Source organism: Pterocles gutturalis, unplaced genomic scaffold, assembly GCF_000699245.1.
Source record: "Pterocles gutturalis isolate BGI_N339 unplaced genomic scaffold, ASM69924v1 scaffold37126, whole genome shotgun sequence".
Taxonomy (NCBI): domain Eukaryota; kingdom Metazoa; phylum Chordata; class Aves; order Pterocliformes; family Pteroclidae; genus Pterocles; species Pterocles gutturalis.
In genome coordinates, this window is record NW_010099070.1 from 1 (window position 1) to 23,299 (window position 23,299).

Here is a 23,299-nt window from a genome sequence, read left to right on the forward strand (position 1 = left end):
CAACCCAGGCTATTCTATGATTCTATGAAGGTGCAATGAAATGCAGCTCCCCGAGATCCTCGGAGTTTGCTGATATTGTTGACTGCTGCAGGAGAGGCAACGAGTTGTGCAGCCAGGTACTGAGAGGAAAAAAAGTGTAATTCACTCAGCACTTTTAAAGCATGTAGTAGTGAAATAAGGCACTCTAACAACCATCAGCCTTTGTATAATCAGAGACAGCTTTCGGCTACAAATAAACTGGTTTACTGATTTTTATGTTGGTGCAGTTGGTGCCAGCCTGTACCCAAGTTAATATCCTGGACCTCACAGGCCTGGTTCAAGTTATTAAGGTTGGATATAAGAGAGTGGTGAAGGTGGAAGTGAAGAGCCTCTGTGGCTCCCTGGAGGTGGCCAGGCTTACGAAGCAGCCCAGCTCCTGGGAACAGAGTATGGGGCTGCTGCTTCAGTTGTGTGTGTGTACTGGGAGTCACTGGTGTAAGGACTGGATCCTGTTCTAAGACGTGCTTCAAAGTTCAGTGGAGTGTTTCATGTGAAGGGAAGGTAAGACTGGATCCCTGGGAAGCACAGCAAGGCAGAGATCTGTTCATTGCATCTGCCGATGGACAAGCTCCTCTTCTATAGAAGAAGCGAGGTTGGACACCAAGGGGAAGAGCTTTCTTTATAGAAGGAAGAAGTGATAGCAGGCTGAGGATACGCTCCATCTGGAGAAGAGCTTGTATTTGGTGTGCCCCTGTAGAAACAAGCCCGAAGGTTCAAAGCCGAGTCAGTGTTGAAAGGACTCTGTGCAGCACGTGTTTTGACCTGAACAGAAGGAAGCACCATTTTTAATAGAATGTAACTTAGGAACGGTGATGGCTTTTATAACTGCAGAGAAAAAACATTATATGCAGCTATGAATAATGAAAGACATTATTAATGGGAACAACAGCACATTTCTAAACATTTGTTTCACTCTGTTTCTGTTACCTGCTTTCAGCCTCAAAGTTAGCAAGAGCTGCAGCTTCCCCAAAGTTCATTTTTTGTGGAGACCTACATAATGTTTGACAGCAGTTCTCCAGAATATATTCTTTGTTTTGGAAATCCAAAGCAATCCTCTTAGGCAGATGTTCACAGGAGAAAGCTTGTATTAACATGCGTTAAGTACTGTTTTCTTCTCTTCCTACCTCTGAGGATAAACAAAAACTGCTGTCAAGGCTGGGGCTATTGGGCATATATTTTGGTGTGGAGCCTTAATCGCTGCTCCAGACCTGTCCCTTCCACAGAGTGCTGGCAGGGGGCTGAGAGTGTTGCAGTTTGAGTTCATGTACGTTTAAGGCTGTGGTATTGTCCTGAATGTTTTAAAATGTCAGACCCTGTTGTTAGGGGAAGCCACGGGGTGAAATTATTATGTTCCTTGCTATGTTTTAATCCAGTATAACTGCAGGGCATACAGGAGAGTAACAGAGACTAGAATAAAACCCAGGGTGAGCCTCTTTACATGGGAAAAAAATTCAAAACTAAAGATGGCTTTGAGACTTTCATAGGGAAGCTGTGGCTTTAGTGTAGTGACTGTTCTCACCAAAAAATACAATAGATGGTATTATAATTTTGCAGTTATTTTAGCCTACTAGGGTTTGAGTCTAAACAGAACTTTGCAGACGAGAATTTATTAAATTGCTATTCGTGTAAATCCTGTTCTGCCCTGTTCCCCAAGTTCACCCCTGTTTCGCATGCTTACCTGAGTGTCTTTATCTCTTAGGAAGCAGACACAGATGAGAACCAAGGAACCCTAAATTTTGAAGAATTTTCTGTGTTTTACAAGATGATGTCCTTACGTCGAGATCTCTACTTGTTGCTCTTAAGCTACAGTGACAAGAAGGATCACCTCACTGTTGAAGAACTTGCTCAGTTTCTGAAGGTGGAACAAAAGGTATGGGAATCCTGTGAATCCGTATGTACATAGAAATACAGTCAAGTAGAGGGAAAGATTTTATGGAAAAGTTTAGTTTGAGGCAGAGGGGAAGAACAGATGGTGTAACAAAAAAAGAAATCTAAAGATTTTTGTTGTTTTTAAAATATTTTTAGAAAGAGTTTTTTCAGACTGTAGTAGAGGAAGAGCAAATGTGGGGCAATGTGGGCAATGTTTGTTTGCCGTGGCGTTCGGTGACATTCACACTTCTTGGATACAGCTGATTGTCGTGCATCTTAGCATGGTTTCTTCGTCTTGCATAGCCCGTCTGGATTTTTTTTTTTATTGGTGTTGTGGGGCAACATCTGTATTTCCAGGAGATGCTCTTTGTGAGTAGAAGTCTTGTCAGATATACTCTAAATTAGGATGGTGCATGATATGTTTTAAAGCTAGAAACACATGACAAAATAAGAGCAAGAAGAGCAAACTATTTCTGACTGTCTCCAAATGGTTTGCCTGTACCTGGCTTAGTGCAGCAACATGTTAAGATGAATTTTTGTGTTCACATATCCTTTCCTGTAAGCAAAGTTGAGTCCTACAATACTGTTATATATATATCCCAGGAGTTCTAGAATATCAGTGCTAGTAATAATTATAAGGACTGCTGCTTTTATTATTAAGACAGCAGTTTAAATATTGACAAATAAAAACTTCTTAAATGTGGCCGAAATCTTCCTTAATTTTTAAGGGAAGATTACACTTTTGGGGTATAATGCAAAGATGATATTGTACCAACCTGGCCAAGGCTGACATGTCCAGGATTCTATCCTTTTTTTCTTTCTGCCTTCTTTCCCAATTTTTCTTCAGGAAAGTCTGTTTTCCAGGCATTCCTCACAGATGTGTGGGACTTGTGCAAAGGAAATTTCACATCTGGAGGTTACACTCCTCAGAGAGAAGTAATTGAGAGAGGTGAGGTTCAGGGAACCACAGGAACAGACAACACTGATAAGGAATTTAAGAAAAAATAAAAATTAAAAGAAGCATAAGTAACTTAAGAAGCAAAGTTGGGTCAAGATCAGACATTTCTCCCCCAATATGCTTATGAACAAACTTGCTGAACAAAAAAACCTCTAGCTATTCCTATAAAAAGTTGTTCCATGGACATTTTCATGGCCCATCTTGAAAGAGATCGAATTACCAGAAAAATTGTCTGCGTAACCCATGGAGAGAACTTGTATGCTGGACAGTGAGGAGTACAGAAGGAACCGTGCGATCTCTAGGACTCATTTGCTTCTGGCGATTGGTCCTGGATGCTCACCTCGTGCATCCTTGCAGAGCATGGTCCCAAAATAACGTAATGAAAAGAAATACTAACATCCCAACTTACTTGAGCTTCTTGGGTATAGACGCTGTGTTTTGCCTGCAATCATAGGATCATCTCCTGTGCCCTTCTGGGATCCTGCCTGCAATGACTGCTTTTTCTGAGTTATCCCTAGTATAAAATATCAACAGTCTGTGCTGTTTTCAGGCTGAATTTCCCCCTGTTGGCCACTCTGGCAATTCCCTGGCATGTATGACTCCCTGGTTCTTCCGTCCTCCCCCTTGAAACACGGAGCACTATCACATCATTGTGACAGCCTCAACACACAGATTCCTGCAAGCAAGCTGATCCTGGCAATTCTGCTAATTACATCTTCTTTAAAGCACTAAATATTTTTGGTTTTCCATTTATGCTGTTGCCCTAAGTTTTTTGAGCTCATTGCTTTTTCTTTTGTTTCCTTTTTAATCACTGCCTTCTGCTTGGGTGCCCTTCAGTGGAGCACCCGTGACAGCGGCTGCAGCAAGGTTGACGCTGATGAGAAAACAAAGAAATGCTCCAGGGAGGACATGTTCATGGAGATGCTGAAGTGCCCAGGAACAGCTGAAGAGCAGTGGTAGGAGAGGGCACTCAGGGACCTGGAGCAGGAAGAAAAACATGTGAAAGAGACAGAAGAGCTGTCTATGGGGGTGCACAAGGACATTAAGAAACTACTGATGCAACAGAAAAAACAAGTTGACTGTTGGATCTGGCATACTGCATCCTCTTCTCTGTCTGCACACTACTCACAGTGCTGGCTGCGGACAGGGCTATCTGCTCTAAATGCTCTGCTCAACATGGTTCCAAAAACAAACAGTAAAAAGAGTACAAGCATGATCTCCTGTAGATGAACCTCTCGGCAGTGTAGTTTAGAAGCACCTTGCGCTTTCTTTGCCTCTTCTCTCTGGTGTTCCCACTTCCCAGTATTAAGTGTGAGAGCAGATTTACCATTTAATGTTTTCAGAACACAGATGTGATAACAATGTCCTCGGGCAAGACAAGATTGCCTTCAAAAGCTGATAATGGTTCCAATCATAATGCAGCTCTCAAGTACCTTCAACCGAACAGCATTTCGGTTTTGGTCTTGTCTGGCTGCTGGAAAATCTATGGACAGTCTGTCCAACTCCATCTGCTACTCTTTTGGCAAGACTTTTAAGCATTCTGCAGCCTGCGGATAGAACAAAAGGGGTTTGGGGTTTTGTTAACTCGCTAAGCTGGTTTCTTTTTTTTTGGAGAGTTCATTGCTGCCTTCACCTCAGAGCTTGTGAAACAGATCATTTCCATGTAGGTGCGGTTAACTAAGCTCACTGCTATTGAAATTGTGATTACATGGCTTCAAATGTCAGAAGAGCGGAGAGCAGGCTGGTTTCCTGGAATGGCTTCTGGGCCTGCAGTCCTCTTAGCACAGGTAGCTGGGAGGGAGGAACATCCCTGGATGTCCGGCCATGTCTGCATGCCTGAGTGTTGTCCCTTTGGGAGTGTTCTTTCTTGCAAAACAAGATCATTGTCTGTGTTGGTCCTCCCCAGAAGCTGATCTCCTGCTGGCTTCCATGGGGGGATCTCCAGGCTCTTTTGACTGACACCTTGTCTCATATTGTCTTTGCGAAGCTGGACTTGGGTGAAGTAGGCTCTACAAACGTCGTCTTCCCTGTTAAAGAGCAGCTTTGCAGCTTCTGGCTGTTCTGGACCTGCACCATGGAGGGAATGGCCTCGTTCTGCCCCGTCTTGGGAGCCCCACAGCGACGCTGCCCCTTGTCTGGGGCTCAGCCAGCCTGTGGCTGTTGTCCCATTGCTGTCTGTCCATCCCTCCTCCTTTCTGCTGTATCCATATCGCACCAGGTGCTTTTGTTTCCGTCATAGCAGATACCTTTTTGACTCTTGTGCTGATGGTTTCACGCAGTTACAAGGCTGCTTTGCTGTTACAAACCTGAAATGTTCAGTTTAGCTTTTCCGAGGGTGAGGTTTCCCCACGTGCCTGCTTGCCACCCACTGCCTGACCACGGATCAATTACTGGGCAATACAGTTTTCATCTGTCCTGAGGAAAAGGACAGCCTGCTGAGATCTCGCCTCCAGCAGTGTTCTCTGTATGCTCCAGGACAGTGCTGCGTATTGTGTGCTGTGCCCTGTCGTACTCCTGAGTGACAGGAACCAGATGGAAATGTTAATACCACGCCGTCATACTGGTACCAATCCAGTATCTTCTAAAAGGGCTGTTGCCGTATTTGGCACAAATGAAACTGGTGGCAAAAATTAATGCCTCTGCTCATTTTATTTGAAATGAAGAGGAACTAATTTTATAAGAATTATACCCTGAGAACATGCACGTGTAATTATGTGAAGCTTTTCCTTAATTATTCAATATGGGCCAGTGTGTTTCGAGTTAAGCCTGCCCGAGAGAGTAAGTTTACTCTTATTACTTGTCCATACTAATTATACAGTACCACAGGAATAACTAGGGATGTGGTGAATAGTGAAAATGTGACAAAAAGTGGTAAGAAGTGGGGATTAAGTATACTTCTAGAAAATGAATGTTTTGAAATAACTACACCTGCTCTCCTAGAAGAACTTTTGAAGGAGTATAATGAGACAGTATGTGCCAGAGCATGTCAGTGTCTGAAACAGCGTGTACTGACGGATATCAGGAACCGCTATCCCAAAAGGAATAGGAAATTATAAGAATATCAGTGCTGCTACATGGACTTTGAAAAGAGGAGAGGCTGTGAAGCTTGTTAATATCAGACAAGGAAGACAATACCAGATCATCGTGTCTGATCGGTCCTTGGTGCTTTCCACAAAAACCCTTCTTGGAGCAACACAGGCTCTCAACTGGACAGCAAGCTGAATACTTCCTCCCTCTCTTGTGCTTGCACAAAAGGATAACGAGTATAATTGATTTATGTGGTGACCCAATAAGTCATGATGTCTCACATTGACATCTTGCACTGAAATTGGAAGAATGTCTTTGCTTTGATAATAATTTTGATTTTTATTGTAGGATGATTAACTGTGAACAGCTGAAGCCTGAACCCCATTAGAGCACTGTGGACGCGCCGGTGGGCTGGCACCCTGTCTAGGAACACTTGTTATTAGCATTGCACTTCTTTTCTAACTTCTCCTTCCTTTTTTTTCTGACTTCTCTCCTACTTTACATTCCTTTCTCTTATTTCCTTTCCCATGAGAATGGGAAATGAGAACATTCCCAGTGGCAGCCTGTGGGCCTTTGCCAGAAGAGGGCTCGCCTGTTCCCTGTCATTGCGGTGCTTTGCCTCTTCGGATGGCGTCAGATTTTTGGCAATATGTGTGTCTGACCTGCCTCCAATGAGACTGGTGAAATCCAAAGTGATTTCCCTCATATTTCTTATATTTCTGCCCTGGAGATTAGGGATAATGTTGCTTTTTTTGTAGTTTTGCAGGATCTAATTTTAGGAACATTAATTGGTAGTTAATTTACTTAAAACCCAAGGTCTTATTGGTTATTCAACGGCTGATATTCCTTTAAAAGAACATATCTGCATCAAAATTAAGGCTTTTAACCAGGAATATAAAAAGTAGCTGTGTATCCAAGAGATTTTGGAAGCTTAACTACTGACCATCTTCAATAATCCATGTATCTAAATATTCAGTCATCAAAAATGATCATTACTATTTCATATTATTTTTAGTGGAATACTTTAAATCTCAATGAAAACAAATTTAAATGAGTAGCCTAAGTCATCGGCTCTCAAGCTACAGTTTGAAAGCACAAATCAGTGGTCTCTTCCCTAGCAGATGCAGCTTTGGACTAGATTAGACATTTTCATTGCTAGAGCACACAAGTACCCTGCCACCCAGCCATCAAGGAGCCACGTGGGATAATGAAAAGTTAATTCTAGCCAGCTTGTGCTGAAGAAGGGCCTGCTCTGAATAGTGTTTGCAATCAAACAGCAGCATCTACTTGAGCTAGGATAATCAGTTATTTTCTCTACCGAATTGTTCTCATTCCTGTTATCCTGTTTAATTCCTGCAGGCGTCTCATGATTGTTGGCTTAGCTGGGAGATAAAATGTTTGGAGAAGGAAATGGGCTGAGCCATGCTTTCCATGTGCAAGAGAAAAAAGCAGAGGAAGGGTAAAAGGGGGAAAGGCTGGAAAACATTTCCAAGCTTTTCAGCTTTGAGTCACCGTATGAGCTGAGCTGCTCACTTGTTCGCCTCTGGTTACTATACTGCTAATGCTGATGTGTAGTTTTTCCCCTCCTCTCATAATTTTTCATACTTAAGCCACAGTCTTTTAGGAGTTACGAGATATGGTCAATCATGGCACCCACATTTCTCAGGAAGAACTCGGCACTTGGCTGGATCAGGGCATTCGAGAAGATCGGGAAAGTCAACCTGCTTCTAGATTTCCATGTAGCTGGAAAGTGCAAACTCATCCAAGGCCACAGACAGAGCAGAGTGAACGGAATTGGTTTTGCCATCGGAAAGAAAAAGTCCATGAATAAGAGAACAGCTCCCAGAGGGACTGTTTTCGGACTTAAACAATAAATGTTTTGTAATCTGCATGATGAGTAACCTCACTCCTGCCTTTGCCTGAAGCAGTCATGTTAGCAGAGGTGACACGCTATCTAAGAAAGGAGACTGCCTGTCCCTTTGCTTCCAGACTGCTCCGCGTGTCTGGGCATTTGGGCTGACTCTGGCAAAGGATGCAGAGCACAGACCGTGAACAGAATCACGGTACAAATCAGCTGCCAGGGTTTCAGTGCTGTCATTGTCATCCTGTCATATTATCAGTGGAGGAAACAAAATACACCCACTTGTAGTTCTCATTTTTGTTCCCTACAACTTCAGGGGGGCAGGGGTGAGAAAGGATGAGATGAGTGACAGAAGCTACTTCTTTTCCTTTAATTTAAGGGAAATAGAAGTGTGTGGTGATACTCTGGCCCCACTAGTCAGTTAGCTTCAACTAGCCCACAGTTGAAGTCTTGATGAGAAACTCTTGTTTGTTTCAGAACTGCTGTTTTTCATTTCAGAGTCTAATTATTTATCTCATAGCCGGTGTGTTATTGTGAACTCTCTTGGAAGTAATGAAATCACAGAAGTAGAAAATGCATGAAAATGAAATCAAACCCTGCCAAATCTTTTTACATGTTTAAGTAGATTAAAGACTATCACTTCATAGTTCTCATTTCAGCAGTATTGCCTCGTACAACTATTACTAAGTGTGCTTAACAGCTCATTTTCATCTTTAAACTAAAATGATACAGATTTAAGTGATTGCTACCTCTCGCTCCTATTTTTCTCCTCAAAGGTAAGGGTGGTGAGGCTTGTGCAGCACTGACAAAAATCAAATCAAAATCTTGAAGTCCTTTTACAGTAGTGTTACTGACTGTCCTGTTCATATTTGCCTGAATTCAGTGTTTGATCATAAGTTTTTTCAACTGGACACAGAAGCCTAAAGCAGATTTCAACATGCTAGGGACATGGTATTAAAAACAAGTGTACCAACACTGTCACTTTTGTGCAGATGAATAATGTGACGCCAGAGTATTGTCTTGATATCATACAGAAGTTTGAAGTCTCCGAAGAAAACAAGAAGCAAAATGTTCTTGGGATTGAAGGTAAAGTTTTTGGTTTCTAAGATTTGTCTTGATATACTGCAGTGGAATAGAGAAGCTTTAACAGTGTTTTGGTGTAGCTCACAATATTTGGCTGCGATAGAAAGTTACATAGAAGGTCAGCAGTCAGTGTAAGTGCATTTTTGTGGGGCACGGGAGGGATGAGAGTTGGTGGGGTGAATTAGCAGGCAGTATTATGCAGCGATGCATCAGAGCCATCATACAGCGATGGGAATGCCTTAGGCTTGCGTGGATTTATTGCTAACTGGGTATTTGTAAAACACAAACAGAAAACATTCTATACCTTGTATTTTTCACCACAGCCTGTTCTAACTGGTGTAATAAAAGCCAAGTTTTTGTTCTGCTCTGTCTCTAGATCTGGAACCAGCCCTGTACAATCCATTGGTTTATGCTTATGTGAAATCAAATATGGATAGTTGCATTTTCTTTGAGTTTTCATACCTTATTCACCTTGTTTGCTAAAGCAATTCTAAATGGTACATTTATTCAGATCCAGCTTAGTATTAAATCAAAATCTGAGTTGGAGCAAAATAGGTTAAATGCCATGGTGTGTTAATTTGTCCAGAAGACAAATTAATTGACATGGTGATTTCGAGGTGGGGGGGAGGAGAAATCTTCTTCCACATGGTACTTAAATCCTTGGTGTGGCCTCCGAGATCTTTAAACAAGCTTCTCGTGTGACCAGAAGCACTGCACTTAAGCACTGCACTTAAACTGAAATCAGGAAAGCAAAATGAACAAGCTGTGACACTTAAAAAAAAGTTTCTGAAAGCATTTCTGTTCCTCTTAACCTTACTGCTCCTTCTTTTGTGTTCGAGTTGCTTTCAGGGTTGGTACTGTTTGCACTATCCTTTTGACATGCACAAACCAGCATAAACAGAGAAAACAAATGTTAGAGCAGAAATCATTCGCTTGGTGAGATGTACTGCACCCATGGCAAAACTCTCTCTCTTTGTTCAAAGGTTTCACCAACTTCATGCGCAGCCCTGCCTGCGATATATTTAACCCACTGCATTGTGAAGTGCATCAGGATATGGACCAGCCCCTCTGTAACTACTTTATTGCTTCGTCTCACAACACGTACCTGACAGGAGACCAGCTGCTGTCCCAGTCCAGGGTGGAGATGTATGCGCGGGTGCTGCAGGATGGTTGTCGGTGTATTGAAGGTATATTTTTAGTGTAACTTGCTGGTTGGGAGAAGTACGATGGATATTTCTTTTAAGTCAGTGGCAAACGTAAACCATGAATGCTTCACTGTCTGATTAACCTCAGTGGTACACTCCTGTTTTCCAGCAGCCTGAACAGGAATTTTTCTATTGGGAATGACCTTCTCAGACAAACGTTATAGACAGCCCTGTTTTCTCCTGCCTGCTGCTGTGCTGTTATGCTTTTCTCAGTCAGTGCAAGGTTTCTGTTGTCCCGTGTTTGCGTGAAACATTTCTTTTGTTGCACAAGCCCCAGGAAGGCAATGGGCTGGCATCTGTGTGGGGCCCTGCAGTTCAGCAGAGCAGCCCTTCTTGTTCTGCTCTGCGGTTCCCCCGTGCTGGAGGTGACTGCTTCCCAGGAGTGCTGCCTAATCCCCGCTGCTCAGAATGAGCTGAGCCAGCAAAGACCTTCTCCTTTCGTAAGCTGAATGGGAAAGTGGGTGTTTGCTTATGCAGTTCCTCCTGCGCTACAAAGGGAAGATGAAGAGTGCCTGGAGGAGGATGACAGTTGAGCAAATAGTGTCTGCTGTCAACACAGCTGTGTATCTATTTCTGTCAACATCTTAGGGCTGAGAAACCTGGTTTTGGTCTGCTACAATAGACAGGTAGGATGCTATTTCATTGGCTGGGTGCTGGTGGAACAAACCAAGATGCTGTTTGTCTGATAGCCTGGAGATTGCGTTGGATTCTTGCTTAAGTTCTGCGTGATTTAAATAACAACACAACATTAGTGTTTTTCTTTTCAAGATTCTGGGTGGAATGAAGTCTTTTGTCAAATTTGAACTCAATACTAGTTTTTTATGACTACTATTACAAAAGTCATCTCTGGAAGGACAATTTGTTAATCTGAATTTAAAAATTAATTAAAGTGAACCTGAGAAAATTGGGTATTCGATCACTATTCCTGTTCTGCAGGAAAGGTCACTAAAATGCACAGTAGTATGTTATTTCCCCTGACTTCAAAATTGTTGTACATACTGTACAGCCTAGGTAATAGCTCTGTAGCTTTCTCTTTGTGAAGTTTTTAACTTCTTGTAGAGGCAACAGTAGTGACAAATTAGGTGTAAATCCAGAGTACAGTAATGCATTAGGAAAAGGATTACTGTCCTAGTCCTTTCTACGTGCGATGGCTTTGATGCTACTCTTACTATAGGCAGTTATAAAACTCCAAGTTTAATTGTGAGTGGAAAAAGACTAAATTGTTTTAAAATAATTTGTCTTCAGAAGAAGAAGCTGCTTTCACAAGAGATCGCTGTAAACATTATTTGACCTATTACACCTTTGCCATTTTATATATGAGGGGAGAAAATAAAAGCTTAATTTAAGGGGGAAAACCAGTTTTAGGGTTCAGACTTCTCATGTAATATGAGAAAAGACTGTCTTGTTCATCTTAACTCAATTAGCAAGTCATAATAGATTGAATGAAACTTGTTGACACCTGCGTGGTTGAGTAGTGAACATGAGTTCTGCTGGCAAGCAAGATCAGCAGAAATGAATAACATCATGGGCGTCTCTTAATGTACAGCTTTTCTTTCTCTTAATAGTGGATTGCTGGGATGGTCCAGATGGAGAGCCAGTAGTGCACCATGGCTATACCCTTACTTCTAAAATACTCTTCCGTGATGTGGCCGAAACTATCAATAAATATGCCTTCATCAAAAATGAGTAAGTGTAGAGTCAGTTATGAGGATACACCTGTCTGTTTTGTAGTTAATCCCATGTGAAAAACAACAGTCAACATCAGGAAGTACATATATTCCTCTAAACACATTGAGAAATTATAAAGTTGATTCTGTTCCCCTGTTCATTGCCTGTGTCAGATTTATTATTTAACTGCATGAGCTCTTTCCGTCAATCGAGTTAAAAGTTCAACTTCAGTTAGAAAGACCTCTCATGCATTGTAAGCTCAGTAAGATTTTGAACAGTCTGCGACTGTTGAGTATCTAGTTTTTTTTGTCTTTTGTTTGAACAAAACTTCCCATTCATTTCCACTGGAAAATTCTCCTTAAAAATCAATACCATAACATTTTCATCCTGAGGAAAGTTCTTTATTTCAGTAGGAAAATTGAGAAGCTTTAAGGAAATACCAAGGTGAGGGGTAATGTTCAGATTCTATTTTATTTGCCATGGTACCATATAACAAAGTTTATTATGAAAATCATGGAGTTTAACCATATATACACAACATTCTCAAATCATGAGTGTCTAGAATTTTGAGTAGTTTACAGAGAATAAAGGGAAAATGCTTACTTCTCTTTATTAAAAAAAAAAAAAAAAAGTGATTCAATGATGGAGATGTGAAAAAAACCACCAAGCCCAAAAGTTTAGTGTTATTGGTTAGAAATAGGAGCTGGTGAATTCAAAACTGAAAGATGGCAAGGTTGTGTGATAAATAGGCTGTTATATACAGAAACATTGTCTTTAGCTCAAGAAACTTGATCTGTAAATTGTTGGAACCTGGGAGAGTATTCTGGAAAGTATTGCCAAATATTTCTCCTTCTCCAGAGTCTGGGCATCTCCAGAGATTTGGTCTGACTCACTGTAGCTGCACCAAACAAAGAAACAAACAAAAACCAGTTTATGTTTTAAGCTGTGCTGGGCTTCTCTCTTAAACCACAGCTATGACAATGTCTGGGGGTTTTGTTTCTAGGTTTCCAGTGATACTGTCTATTGAAAACCACTGCAGTATTCAACAGCAAAAGAAGATCGCTCAGTACTTGAAGGAGATACTTGGTGACAAACTCGACTTGTCATCTGTAGTCACTGGAGATTCCAGACAGCTTCCCAGCCCTCAAAATCTGAAAGGGAAAATCCTCGTGAAGGTAACTTGCTACCAGCGGCGTGTTCAAAATGCAACAAAAATGAGCATATGATATTTATTGCAGCTTTTTCTTTGGCTTTGGAGAAGCAGTTCAGCAGTACCGTGTGGAACAGTACAGATGCAGTGAGGGAGTTAAAATTCTGAGCTGTTCAGAGACATTGAAACAGAGTTTACTTTGGACTTGGTGAGTGTCCCAGAGTACTTCTGTAAGTGTTTCCACAGGGAGGTGATATCAGCAGCAGTGGAAAGAAAATTCTTTCTGTTTCGTAGGCATCTTATCTGAGAGTTTTAAAGTCAGCGGTTCTTACTTTTAAACCTAAGTCAGGAGAGCAGAAAAGTGATATAAAATGCAGTGTTATGAATAGAAGGAACTGTGACACAGTTACCTGAACCTGATGTCTTTTTTTTTTTTTTTTTTTTTTAAATTTGTCTAGTTTGTAATTAGTGGATATTATTGTGTATGGTTCCTATCCCTATAGTACCTAAACATTATCCTACAGTCCCTCCTTGGACAAAGTATTTTGGAATAATGTAAAAGCATCAGAAAATTTCTGGTATTTTCTTGCATTTTCCTCTTACGTTGCTATCAGCAATAGTTCATAAAATGAAACCGTTTTTGCAGTTCATCGGCAGTGTTTATGAATGAAGAGCACTTCAGGAGGTGGCTGTAAGGAGCAGCAAGGGAGGAGGCCCTGGGGTATGGAGGATTAATTGTTTGAGCCTCTCAGTATAAACGGATTTGCTCTGAAAGGAATTTCAAAGCCCAGTGTGGATATAATGAGAAAGAAATGCAAGGCAGGCTTTTGAGAGGATGATTAATAGAGTTGTGGCTTATTAGATTGTCTACTCTACTTTGACACATGGGGGCAATTACTTTGCTGTGAGCTCTTGAGACACTATTTTTCCCTCTGTATCAAGCTGGCTACGAGGATTCAGAGTTTTGGTTTGATGTTAGTTTGAACGTGATCCAATGTATAGTGCAGAGCTGACTCTGAATTAGAAAACCTTGGAGTGCTCAGCTGTGATTTTGAATTTCACCAAATCAGTTTTCTTGTGTAACTGCTAGTTGATGAACTATGGGAGCATATAGTGTTGGGGTTTTAGGGAGACAAACAAAATAGTGTGCGATGTCTGTCACACGACAAAACCTGGCTTGAAATTCTCTGTCAATGCACAAAAGGCAAGAGAAGTTTGGTATTGTGCTGTTCTTACATGAACTTCTGAGCTGGTCTTCCCAGCACATTTGAGTTTGTAACTTTAGTTTGATTCTTCAGCTGACACTGCTGAAACCCTGTGAGTAGTTACAGAACAGCAAGGAGCTGAGCTAATGCTTTCAGAATGGCGAATCCTATTTTAAGCATCACAGTGTCTTTTCACAAAGCCCTGTCTCCCATCTCCTGCTCAATTTAAGCAGCCCTGTTGGAAAATATAAAATCACATTTAGGAATCAGCGTCTTGTTGAGAATCAATCCAGTTTCTCATCTTTTTGCTATTATTTTTGCTGTGTTTCATACATTTTCCTTTGAAAGGCAGTACTGATTCATTAGCCAAACAATTTCAAGTAATGGCATAATTTTCATCTTGCTAGTATATATAAAGAGTAATTCTAACAACACTCATGGATTTAAGCCGGTATAAAGGTGCCAGCGGGCAGTGAATTTGACCCACTGATTATTAATTTCAAAATGCAGTCTATAAATCAATTCTCTTCATTTCTGCAGAAATCTGAGTGTAATTCTTGTCTGCTCTTGTCACTGATGAAGCAGGTAGACTGAACAGTTCTGCTGTTGGTGAGGAAGACACACAGAAGTAACAACACAGAAGTTTAATATGTGATTTATTAAGCAGCAGATGGTAAAGCGAGAGGCAGTGGCCACATGTTACAGCTTGGGAGGTGCAGACAGGATGGCAGGAAAAGCTTTTTTCAGCTGAGGGTTGTGCAGCATGGAAGGAGGCTGCCCAGAAGGCTCCCACCCTTGGGAGTTTGCAAGACTTGGCTAAGCAAAGCTCATCTAGGGCTGGTGGTGATCCTCCCGTACTGGGAGATTGGACTGGAGACCTTCAGAGGTCCCATAGCCAACATTTCTAAGGTTCTGTGATTGGGCTTCGCTGTAAGTGATCGTGCAGCAGAACTAAAGATTAATGCTCTAAAAAAGGTAATGAATCTGTCAGAGCTTCTTTCTTTAAATTTCTTTTTTTTACCAGAAGTAGCCAGTAACCTCTGTTTGATGCTCACCACTCTAATCAGATGTTGGAAACTAGACATGGGATTAAAGTAGTTCCTTTCTAATGTAGGTATATGACATTCCCAGTACTGGATTAGCAACTAATTCTGGATTGCTGACTACACTCTTGCATGAGCATGCAGTATTAAAATAGGCTTTGCTGCTTCCTTCATGTTGATGGCTGCTTGCAGTGAGTTCTTTTGTGTCTGCATTTTCCATTCTGACGAAGAGCCTATAACAAAATCTCAGCTTCTAATTTTTAGAGTTTTATTTTAAGTATACAACAGTCTGCTTGCTAGGAGTAAGCCTGAAATATCTGAGAGTCAACTCAAAAAAATCTTCTGGACACTTGCTGGCTTGCTCCAGAGATGGGAGATGGTATGCTTCTTTTGAAAGAGCTTGCAAAGATCTTTCAGTAACAAACTCTTCCAGAAATACCTAAATTATCATCTGTAATAATCTGGGTCCTTGAACCAGTTTGCATGAGACTCTCTGAAAATGAATTCTCAACTCTGGTCCCAATTTACATAAGAAGTAGTTGAGGAATGGGATATTTTGGTCTTTGCACTAAATAACACTGACCATGTGTGCATTTATCGTGAATGTTTTCCTCATTTTAGGGTAAAAAGTTGCCATACAGCCTTGGAGCAGATGCTGAGGAAGGAGAAGTTTCAGATGAGGATAGCGCCGATGAAATTGAAGACGACTGCAAGTTAAAGGCCTGCTATGTACGTGCATACACACAGTTCCTGGAACTGCTACATCTCTATGTCTCTTTGTGCATATTTCATAATCCTTCTTACAGTTGTTCATGGATTAGAGTTTTTAACTTGGATTTCCAAGTCAGGTCCTTAAGATACAGAAGTTATGTAAGTCCACATGTAGATGTGGAATGACATTGTTCGGAAATGTGCACTGTGTCATTCAAATCATATAAATGACAGATTTAAGTACTTCAGGTACCCTAGGCTGAAAACATTGATGCCAGCACTATAAGCATGCTAGGCTTTTTTTCAGACACAAACGTGTAGTACTCAAAGCAACAGCATGATGGAATTGCTGCACAATTTCTAGATGGAAATTATGAAAGGAGACATACAAATGGAAAAAATATCTGAAGTTGGAAACACTTCTATTTTCAATCCTTCTGTTTCTTTTTTGACACTGAAGTTTGCTTTCTGTTCTCTTTATTTCTCAGCTCCTCCTTTAGTTTTCTACTGTTAATTTTATTAAAACTTTTTTTTTTTTCTACAAACTGTAACTGGTATGCAATGCTAATATGTGTTACCCAGCAGGTGTTTTTTCCTCATCAGGAGGCAGCCTTGCTTCACAGTTAAAACTTTCGAACAAAAAAACCCCACTATTTGGGGAGGTGCAGAAAGAATAGATAAAATTCAAATTAATTTTTAGCAAATATAGTTTTTATCTCTACTTTTGAATGTAGCCCAGTGAGTTTGCCTTGTTGCCACAGAGAAACACCTATCCGTAGTCATCATTGACTGGTTTTGGTTAACAGATTGAGCTTTTACTTGTCGGTATCGTTTATGCCTGCTATTAGCAATTGAAGGATTTTCAGAACAGCTTGGGATTTGCTTTACAGGTACCAGAAGTCCCCATCTGAACTGGTTCAGAGGCAGCATGTGTTTATGCCAGTTCTTCCCCTACTCTGGTGCTGCTGAGATGCTGGTGTCAGCCACATCTCTTGAGGGATCCGAGTACACCACCCAGAAGGGCTGGTTTGACACCTCCCCCCCTTAGATAAACAAACCCCCTTTATGCTACTGGACAAAATCATGATTAATTAATTTCTTAATTATTTAGAGGTTAGATTGCACTTGGATGTCAATCAACCCATATGTTCCACAAGACAGCCTCAGACAGCAGTACAGCTTTGCAGTAAAGGCTTGAAGCATGGGATCAAATCGGCTTGCTCAGTGGCTCAGAATGTTGTATTCCTGTTAGTGTTTACCACGGGTTGGAAATATTTGGCATTGACACATTTATGGGGAAACTTGAAGACTCCCAATCCCATAATCTTAAGGAATATGATTGTTTAAGTACAAGTACAGACTTCCACAGGTCTAAGTTCAGGGGAATAATTGTATGTTGAATGAACGTAACTCTGTGGGTATAGTAAGATGAGATAAGATTGCTCAGCCAGTTCTGAACCAGCTTAATGCCTGATTTACTGTTACGCGCTGTTCAGTAGGAGCAGCCTGTGTAACCCGTATGTGCTTTACTAACATGGCTTGAGCACTCCTGATGAGGTGAGGCTTTCTTTAAGAGAAAGACCCAAGACAAAGTTTGGCGATGCTTAAAGCCAGTGCAAAACAGTATGACTTTTGGGGCTAGAAACGGAACGTGTTAAGACAGAACAGTTGCTTTCCTCTCCTGCCTCAGGAGAGGTCTCACACCCCATGGACAGAAGAACGCTAAGTACACTACCTTCTTTAGAATCCATTTTTATTTTAAGTGCCTTATGTAAGAGACTGGTTTGGGGCTGTATAGTCCCTAGGACTGTTGTTAACAGTAATTGCTGCTTCTTTCTTGCTGTTTGGAGCAGGAATCTAATGATGCTTAGGTGGTCTGATATTTTGGATGACGTGTATGGGTGCATGAGCTGAGAATTCATGGCATCTTCTGGAAGGGAAGGTCAGGCTTGGGAGAGTTTTGAAACAGAGAGCTAACGCCAGGGCCAGAGGGTGATCTGTGTGTTGGACCGTGCTTTGGTGAAACAGGGTAAATTATGTGCCGGGAGGATTAAAGAGGAAAAGGAACATGGAAATGACAGTAAAAGCCACCTGCGTGATTTTGCCTGGATTATGCAAGAAGCTTTTTCTCGCACAGATAAAGGAAATGTTGGGAGCGCTGAGTGGCCTGAAGTGTGTGTAATGCTCCCTCAGGCTGTCCCAGCAGTGATGGACGTAATCATCTACTTTAACTGGGTGTTGTCATGTCTTTCAGAGTAATGGTGCAACTGAGCACCAGGTGGAATCTTTTATAAGAACAAAACTGGAATCTCTGATAAAAGAATCCCAAATCAGGGACAAAGAAGATCCCGACAGCTTCACTGTGAGAGCGCTGCTAAAGGCAACTCACGAGGGTTTAAATGTTAACCTGAAGCAGGTATGTGGGATTTTACACCTTCACACGCTCTGTTGAATATTAGGCAATGCAATGTGTATTGTACATTTTTTCAGATGAGAAAGCTGATAACTTATGAACAACTTCTGAGAGGTTTTTTATCCTAAGTGAAAACTTGGAACTATTTCAGGAAAATATCTGAGAGAATTTGAATGGTCAAATGTGAAGAATATGTTGTTTCAATATGTTCTAATCTGGTTTATTCCTTGTAATGCTTGAAAGCAATTCAGTAAGTATGAATATTGCAAGAGTATGTCAAGCAATCTGGTTTGTGTCTAGCTTATTGGGGAAAGATCCTTTCTCTATTGCCTTGGTTCAATGAAGACTGGCCGTGGTAATTGTAATGCTGATGGCTGGTTTGTGCAGTGCTAAAACACAGGATTGTGCCCAAAGCAAGGTTCTGTTTTTTCATGCACAGACTGTTTTATACTAAGAATGGCGTGTTTCTTTTCCCTTTTGACATCAAACTATTTTTGTAAAACAGTAAAATGTATTGGAATTTTGAGTTCATCAATAGACAGTTTGTACCTTGAATCCATGGTTACCATACTGCCGCCTCAACCAGATGCAAACCCCAGTTCTGTTAAATCAGAGTGAATTGTTCTGTGGGGGTTGTGCCTACTGTGTAACCAGTGTAGTTTTAAAGGTCAGGTACACGTAGCTCTGCTTTCTGCACGTCTTCCCACTCCATAGGGCTTAGGTAGTTCTTGTCAATATTTTTTTCCGAGGCTGGACCTACAAGACTTTTGCCCGAAGCCAGGCTTGACTCCAGCAAACATACTTGGCTTGTGCTGGTGCTTGAGACATCTGGTCAAAGCTGCCTTGTGGCGGGAAGAGGCTGTAAGATTGCAAAGGACAGATCTGTCTGACCTGGCAGAAGGGTTATTTTCAGACTGTGCTTTGCAGTGGGAGAACAGAGTCAGCTTGGCTGTTCCCTTTGGCCTTCATGAGGCAGAGAAGTGGGGTTTCAGAGGGCAAACTCTGAACAAATATGGTCAGATTTGAGCCATTTCAATATGATTTTCAGTTAGAATGCTTACATTTAATATGTTCTCTGGTGTCTGGAAAACGATTGGCCCCTAGATAGCATGCGGGGGCAGGGAGTTTTGTTTAAATAATGCAAATTTCCATAAGGTGTTTCTGTGGGATATGGTGCCTGAGATTACCCATTATATGTCACTGACATGACCAGGATACTGAAAATAGTTCAGTAACGCAAGTGTGTTACTCAAACATCTGCCAGGCAATATTATAAAGTGCTGGAATTTTCTAACTGACTTATTTTAAACTATGAAGGGACATGTAGAGACCTCTTCCCTTGCTGCAGCAGTCCTGTGGAAGCACTGATTGTATGCGACTTGTTTTCAAGGGTCTTAAAGCAATACAGAGCTGAACAATTAGCAATAATGTTACAACAACTGGAAGATTAATTCATAGCAACTGTTGACCTAGATGGGAGATAACTAGATGGTTAAAGGTTGTGATGGTTTGGTGATTCTGTAACTCATTAGCTGGCTTTGTTTGTAAAGCTCTTTTCCAGCAGTTACTGTGTAATTGATGTACCACAAAGAGGTCTGTTGGGAATCTTTTTTTTACTTTTTTGCTGGTCAAATCTCATTTTCCTTTACTTCCTTACCGATGTGCCTTTAATTTTCCCAAAGACTTTTTATTACTTAAAAAAAAAAAGAGCATTCACAATACAAGTTGATGTACTAATCTCCGGTAATGATCGGGTGTTTTTGGAGAGGTGAGGGAGGAAGGTGGTGTGTATGGTACTGTCAGTCCGGCCTGATACTGGTTGGGTTTGCTGTTGAAACTGTCAACTCTCGCTCTTATCTGAGGGAGAAAAAGTGCTTTTATCTGCCAAGGTTTCCTTCTAGGTTTTACAGAGACTTTCAGCCTGAGCCAGGAGCAAATCTTTGAATGTCGATACCGGGGTTATTGACTTTCTTGGAACTGAAGAAACCATCTAGTGCCCTTATTGTTACCATAGCCAGAAGTGAATTCCAACTCAGCTCTGAACAGGGAAAAACTGCAGTTCATAGGACTTGCTGAAGTGCTGGGGGAATATTCTTCAGCATCTTTAGGTCTTTGTTTTGCTCTTTAGAAGATGAAGGGATGTGCTTTTCTGACAGAAAAAGCTAGATGCTGGCAGGAATTATCAAACGTGTCTAGGGGCATGGCTGTGAATGTGAAACTGACTTCAGGCAGCCTATGAAAAGTCCACGTTTATCTGGTGGGAGATTTTTTTGTTCCCCTTTTGCTTTGTGGCTATTTTCAAATGTTGTTATGTTTTGTTGTTGCTTCCCTGTTTTTTCTACGTGCTTGGTGGTTGTTTTGAGCATTAGTATTTTTCCGTACTATCAGAGGATTTGCTAAGCTATCATGTATATGAAGAAATTGGGAAAGTTCTGTGATGAGATTTTGGATTTCAGTTTGTGTTCACCCATCAGTATGTTGCTTTAGCTCACTTTTATTCTCACGTGCAATCACTGTACTCTTCTAATAGTGAATCAGGGTGAGGTACAAGAACTTACATCAGGTTGAAACTGTCTTTTAGAGCTTGTAGCAGACTTCTTAAAGATACTACTGAAAGTATGTAGTCACAGTTTTTATTGCACTCTCTCTGCACAGAACCTGGACATGAAAGAAGGTGGAAAAAAGTCTCATAGTCGATCATTAATGGGCAACTTCGGGAAACACAAAGTGAGTAAAATGAGAGGCTCAGTTTGATGTCTGACGGCATTGTGGAGACACTGAGGGTGTTTTATTGCTCGAGACAAGCATGGTGTGCATGGGAGCGCTGAGGAATGACTACGTGATTACAGTTATTGCTGTTCAGAAGAATAGACCTGCTAGCAGTATGGGGAACCCTTTAAAGATGATCACACAAACTCAAAAAAACCTTGACAGACCGAAAAGATCATCTTTATTAGTGATGCAGAGTTGCTGGTTTTTCTGATCAAACTTGCAGCAGCAGGAGAGCAGTGTAGACAAATGCCTGGGTGTGTTCTTGTTTTCCAGATGGCTGTTCACACAGCAGACAACATTCGTTTCATTCACGGTCCAGTTTCACCCTGTTGCATACCCTGAGCAGAGCCCTGCAGAGTGTGCTCGTGCTGTCTTTCCACTTGCTTAAAGGGACTGCTGTGACTGGGCTCTGGGCTCCTGCTTTGTAGAAATGTATTCTTTTCTGATCTCCTCCTGGTTTTGCATATAGTGTTTATATGTTTGTGTAGCTGCTAGGTCACATTGTCTGCTTCATTGGGTCTTCACTGTGGCCGCTCTGTTGAATCAAACAGGAGCTAACAGAATTCAGTGAGTGTGAGGTTTCACTTTACAGCTGGACAGATAGCAGCCACCAAAAGGGACAGTGTGCCCATGTTCCCTCCCATTGCCATATCCTGGGAAAGGTGTTCCTGTCATCTGCCTGCCCTGTTCCCGCACTCCCACGGTGCCTTGAGGCTGGGATTTATTGAACATGTAGGCTCAGCATGAGCTGATTCAACGGAAAGCTTCCTTCCTCCCAGAGTCAATTAGCAGCTACCGAGTAAGTAAATCAGCAGATAGGCTGGTTGGAAAGAGGCACGGGCAGCTCTGCAGCTGAGTCACTGCCACCAGCGGCTTCCTCTGCCCCCCGCCTGCTAGATGCTCGTATTCCTCTTCAACACTACCCATGGTGAAAGCTGCAGCTGAGCAGGGGGCACGCTCTGTAATGGATCATCTGAGCAGCAGTTTAGGAGAAAGAGCAATTATGAAATATTTCGTAGAACTTAGTCACCAGCTCATCTGTCCTGAAGCCAGCTAGGAGCCATCAGAAATTCTCTATGCAGGCAATACTAGAACTCACATTTATACTTCGATTATAAGCTTGCATCAGTTTAAAGCATCATATTTCTTTCAGCAGCTTTAGCTAAATGCTAAATGTGGAGAGATCTGCGAGTATCTGTGCATGATCATGGACACTTCACGTTGTAACCTGTGTTTGCTGACCGGGGAAAAAAATGCTGTGGAATGAGACGTCACAGACAATCAGCCACTAAAAACTGCGGGTTACGCCGAGGGCTGGAAAGCATGTCAATAATTTAATTACTTCAGCTAGTTATCCTAATGGATATAGCAGTTTGGAAAGCCCTTTCATTTCATCTCTGCTGAAAGAAAAAAAAGACAGTATATGTATAGATTTTTTTTTTTTTAGATAAAGATTGTATTGTAGCCTGAGACAACAGGAATGTCCAGTAACTTCCCCCTTATGCCTTCCAGCTGAAGGGGTGCCTGGGAGGGATGGTTACTATTGATATTTTTGCAGGTACAGAATTATCCACCCAGGGATATTGACTTGTGATGTTTTTAGCTGGCTCTTGTGCCAACTGTATCCATTTATAAACGCCTTAAAAACTGCCAGTGGAGGGACAAAGGTGCTAAGGTTGGTAATTCCTGCACGTTAACCCTAGGAAACATCCACAGTCCAGACCTTTGGATTCCAAACCTGAACCATGCAAGTGATTTCCAATACAGTCAACTTTATTTCAGCACTAAACACAGAAAACTGAATTACATGCATTATTGGTACACAGCAGGAGAAAAGAAATCCGTGCTCAATTAGCCATATGAGCAAGAGGATAAGGAGCCCTTAGTTATATTGTTAATTCCCTTCTCATCAAGAGGTAATTAAGGAAACCCCCACTTGAAGCTATAGTTAGTGTTACAAAAGATGTAATGTTGTTGAAATCGGAAACTGTATTAAATACAAGGTGCTTATGGAAAAAGGGTGCTTTTGAGATTTTGATCTTTTTGTTGTAACTATTTTCTGTATACTGTAATAGTTTTGAATAACTTGAATGCTTGGATCTGTGGCTCAAAATGCAGTAGAAAGATGATGATTGAAAATTTGTCCCAGACCGTGTTCTCAACTTCACAAATGAATTTGTTAATTTTTCTAAACCGGGGGGAAGCATAGGTAGGTGTAAGCAATGCAGTGTACGTTTAGATCCTGCTGTGTGTTACTGTTTGTTAAATATGATACAATCCATTAGCATTTCAGCA

At 41.4% G+C, this 23,299-nt stretch overlaps 1 protein-coding gene across 1 annotated transcript in view; it reads left to right on the forward strand.

The window, feature by feature from the left end:
* Positions 1–1,738: 1,738 nt before the first annotated feature.
* PLCH1 (phospholipase C, eta 1) overlaps positions 1,739–23,299 on the forward strand; it is a gene marked incomplete at both ends in the record, with an annotated part of 34,412 nt that continues 12,851 nt past the window's right edge. The window contains 8 exons of the mRNA XM_010075244.1: positions 1,739–1,909; positions 8,747–8,840; positions 9,821–10,024; positions 11,608–11,728; positions 12,714–12,885; positions 15,730–15,837; positions 18,074–18,235; positions 20,888–20,959. Of these exons, the coding sequence (XP_010073546.1) occupies positions 1,739–1,909; positions 8,747–8,840; positions 9,821–10,024; positions 11,608–11,728; positions 12,714–12,885; positions 15,730–15,837; positions 18,074–18,235; positions 20,888–20,959 (1,104 nt within the window). The remainder of the gene's footprint in view (positions 1,910–8,746; positions 8,841–9,820; positions 10,025–11,607; positions 11,729–12,713; positions 12,886–15,729; positions 15,838–18,073; positions 18,236–20,887; positions 20,960–23,299) is intronic.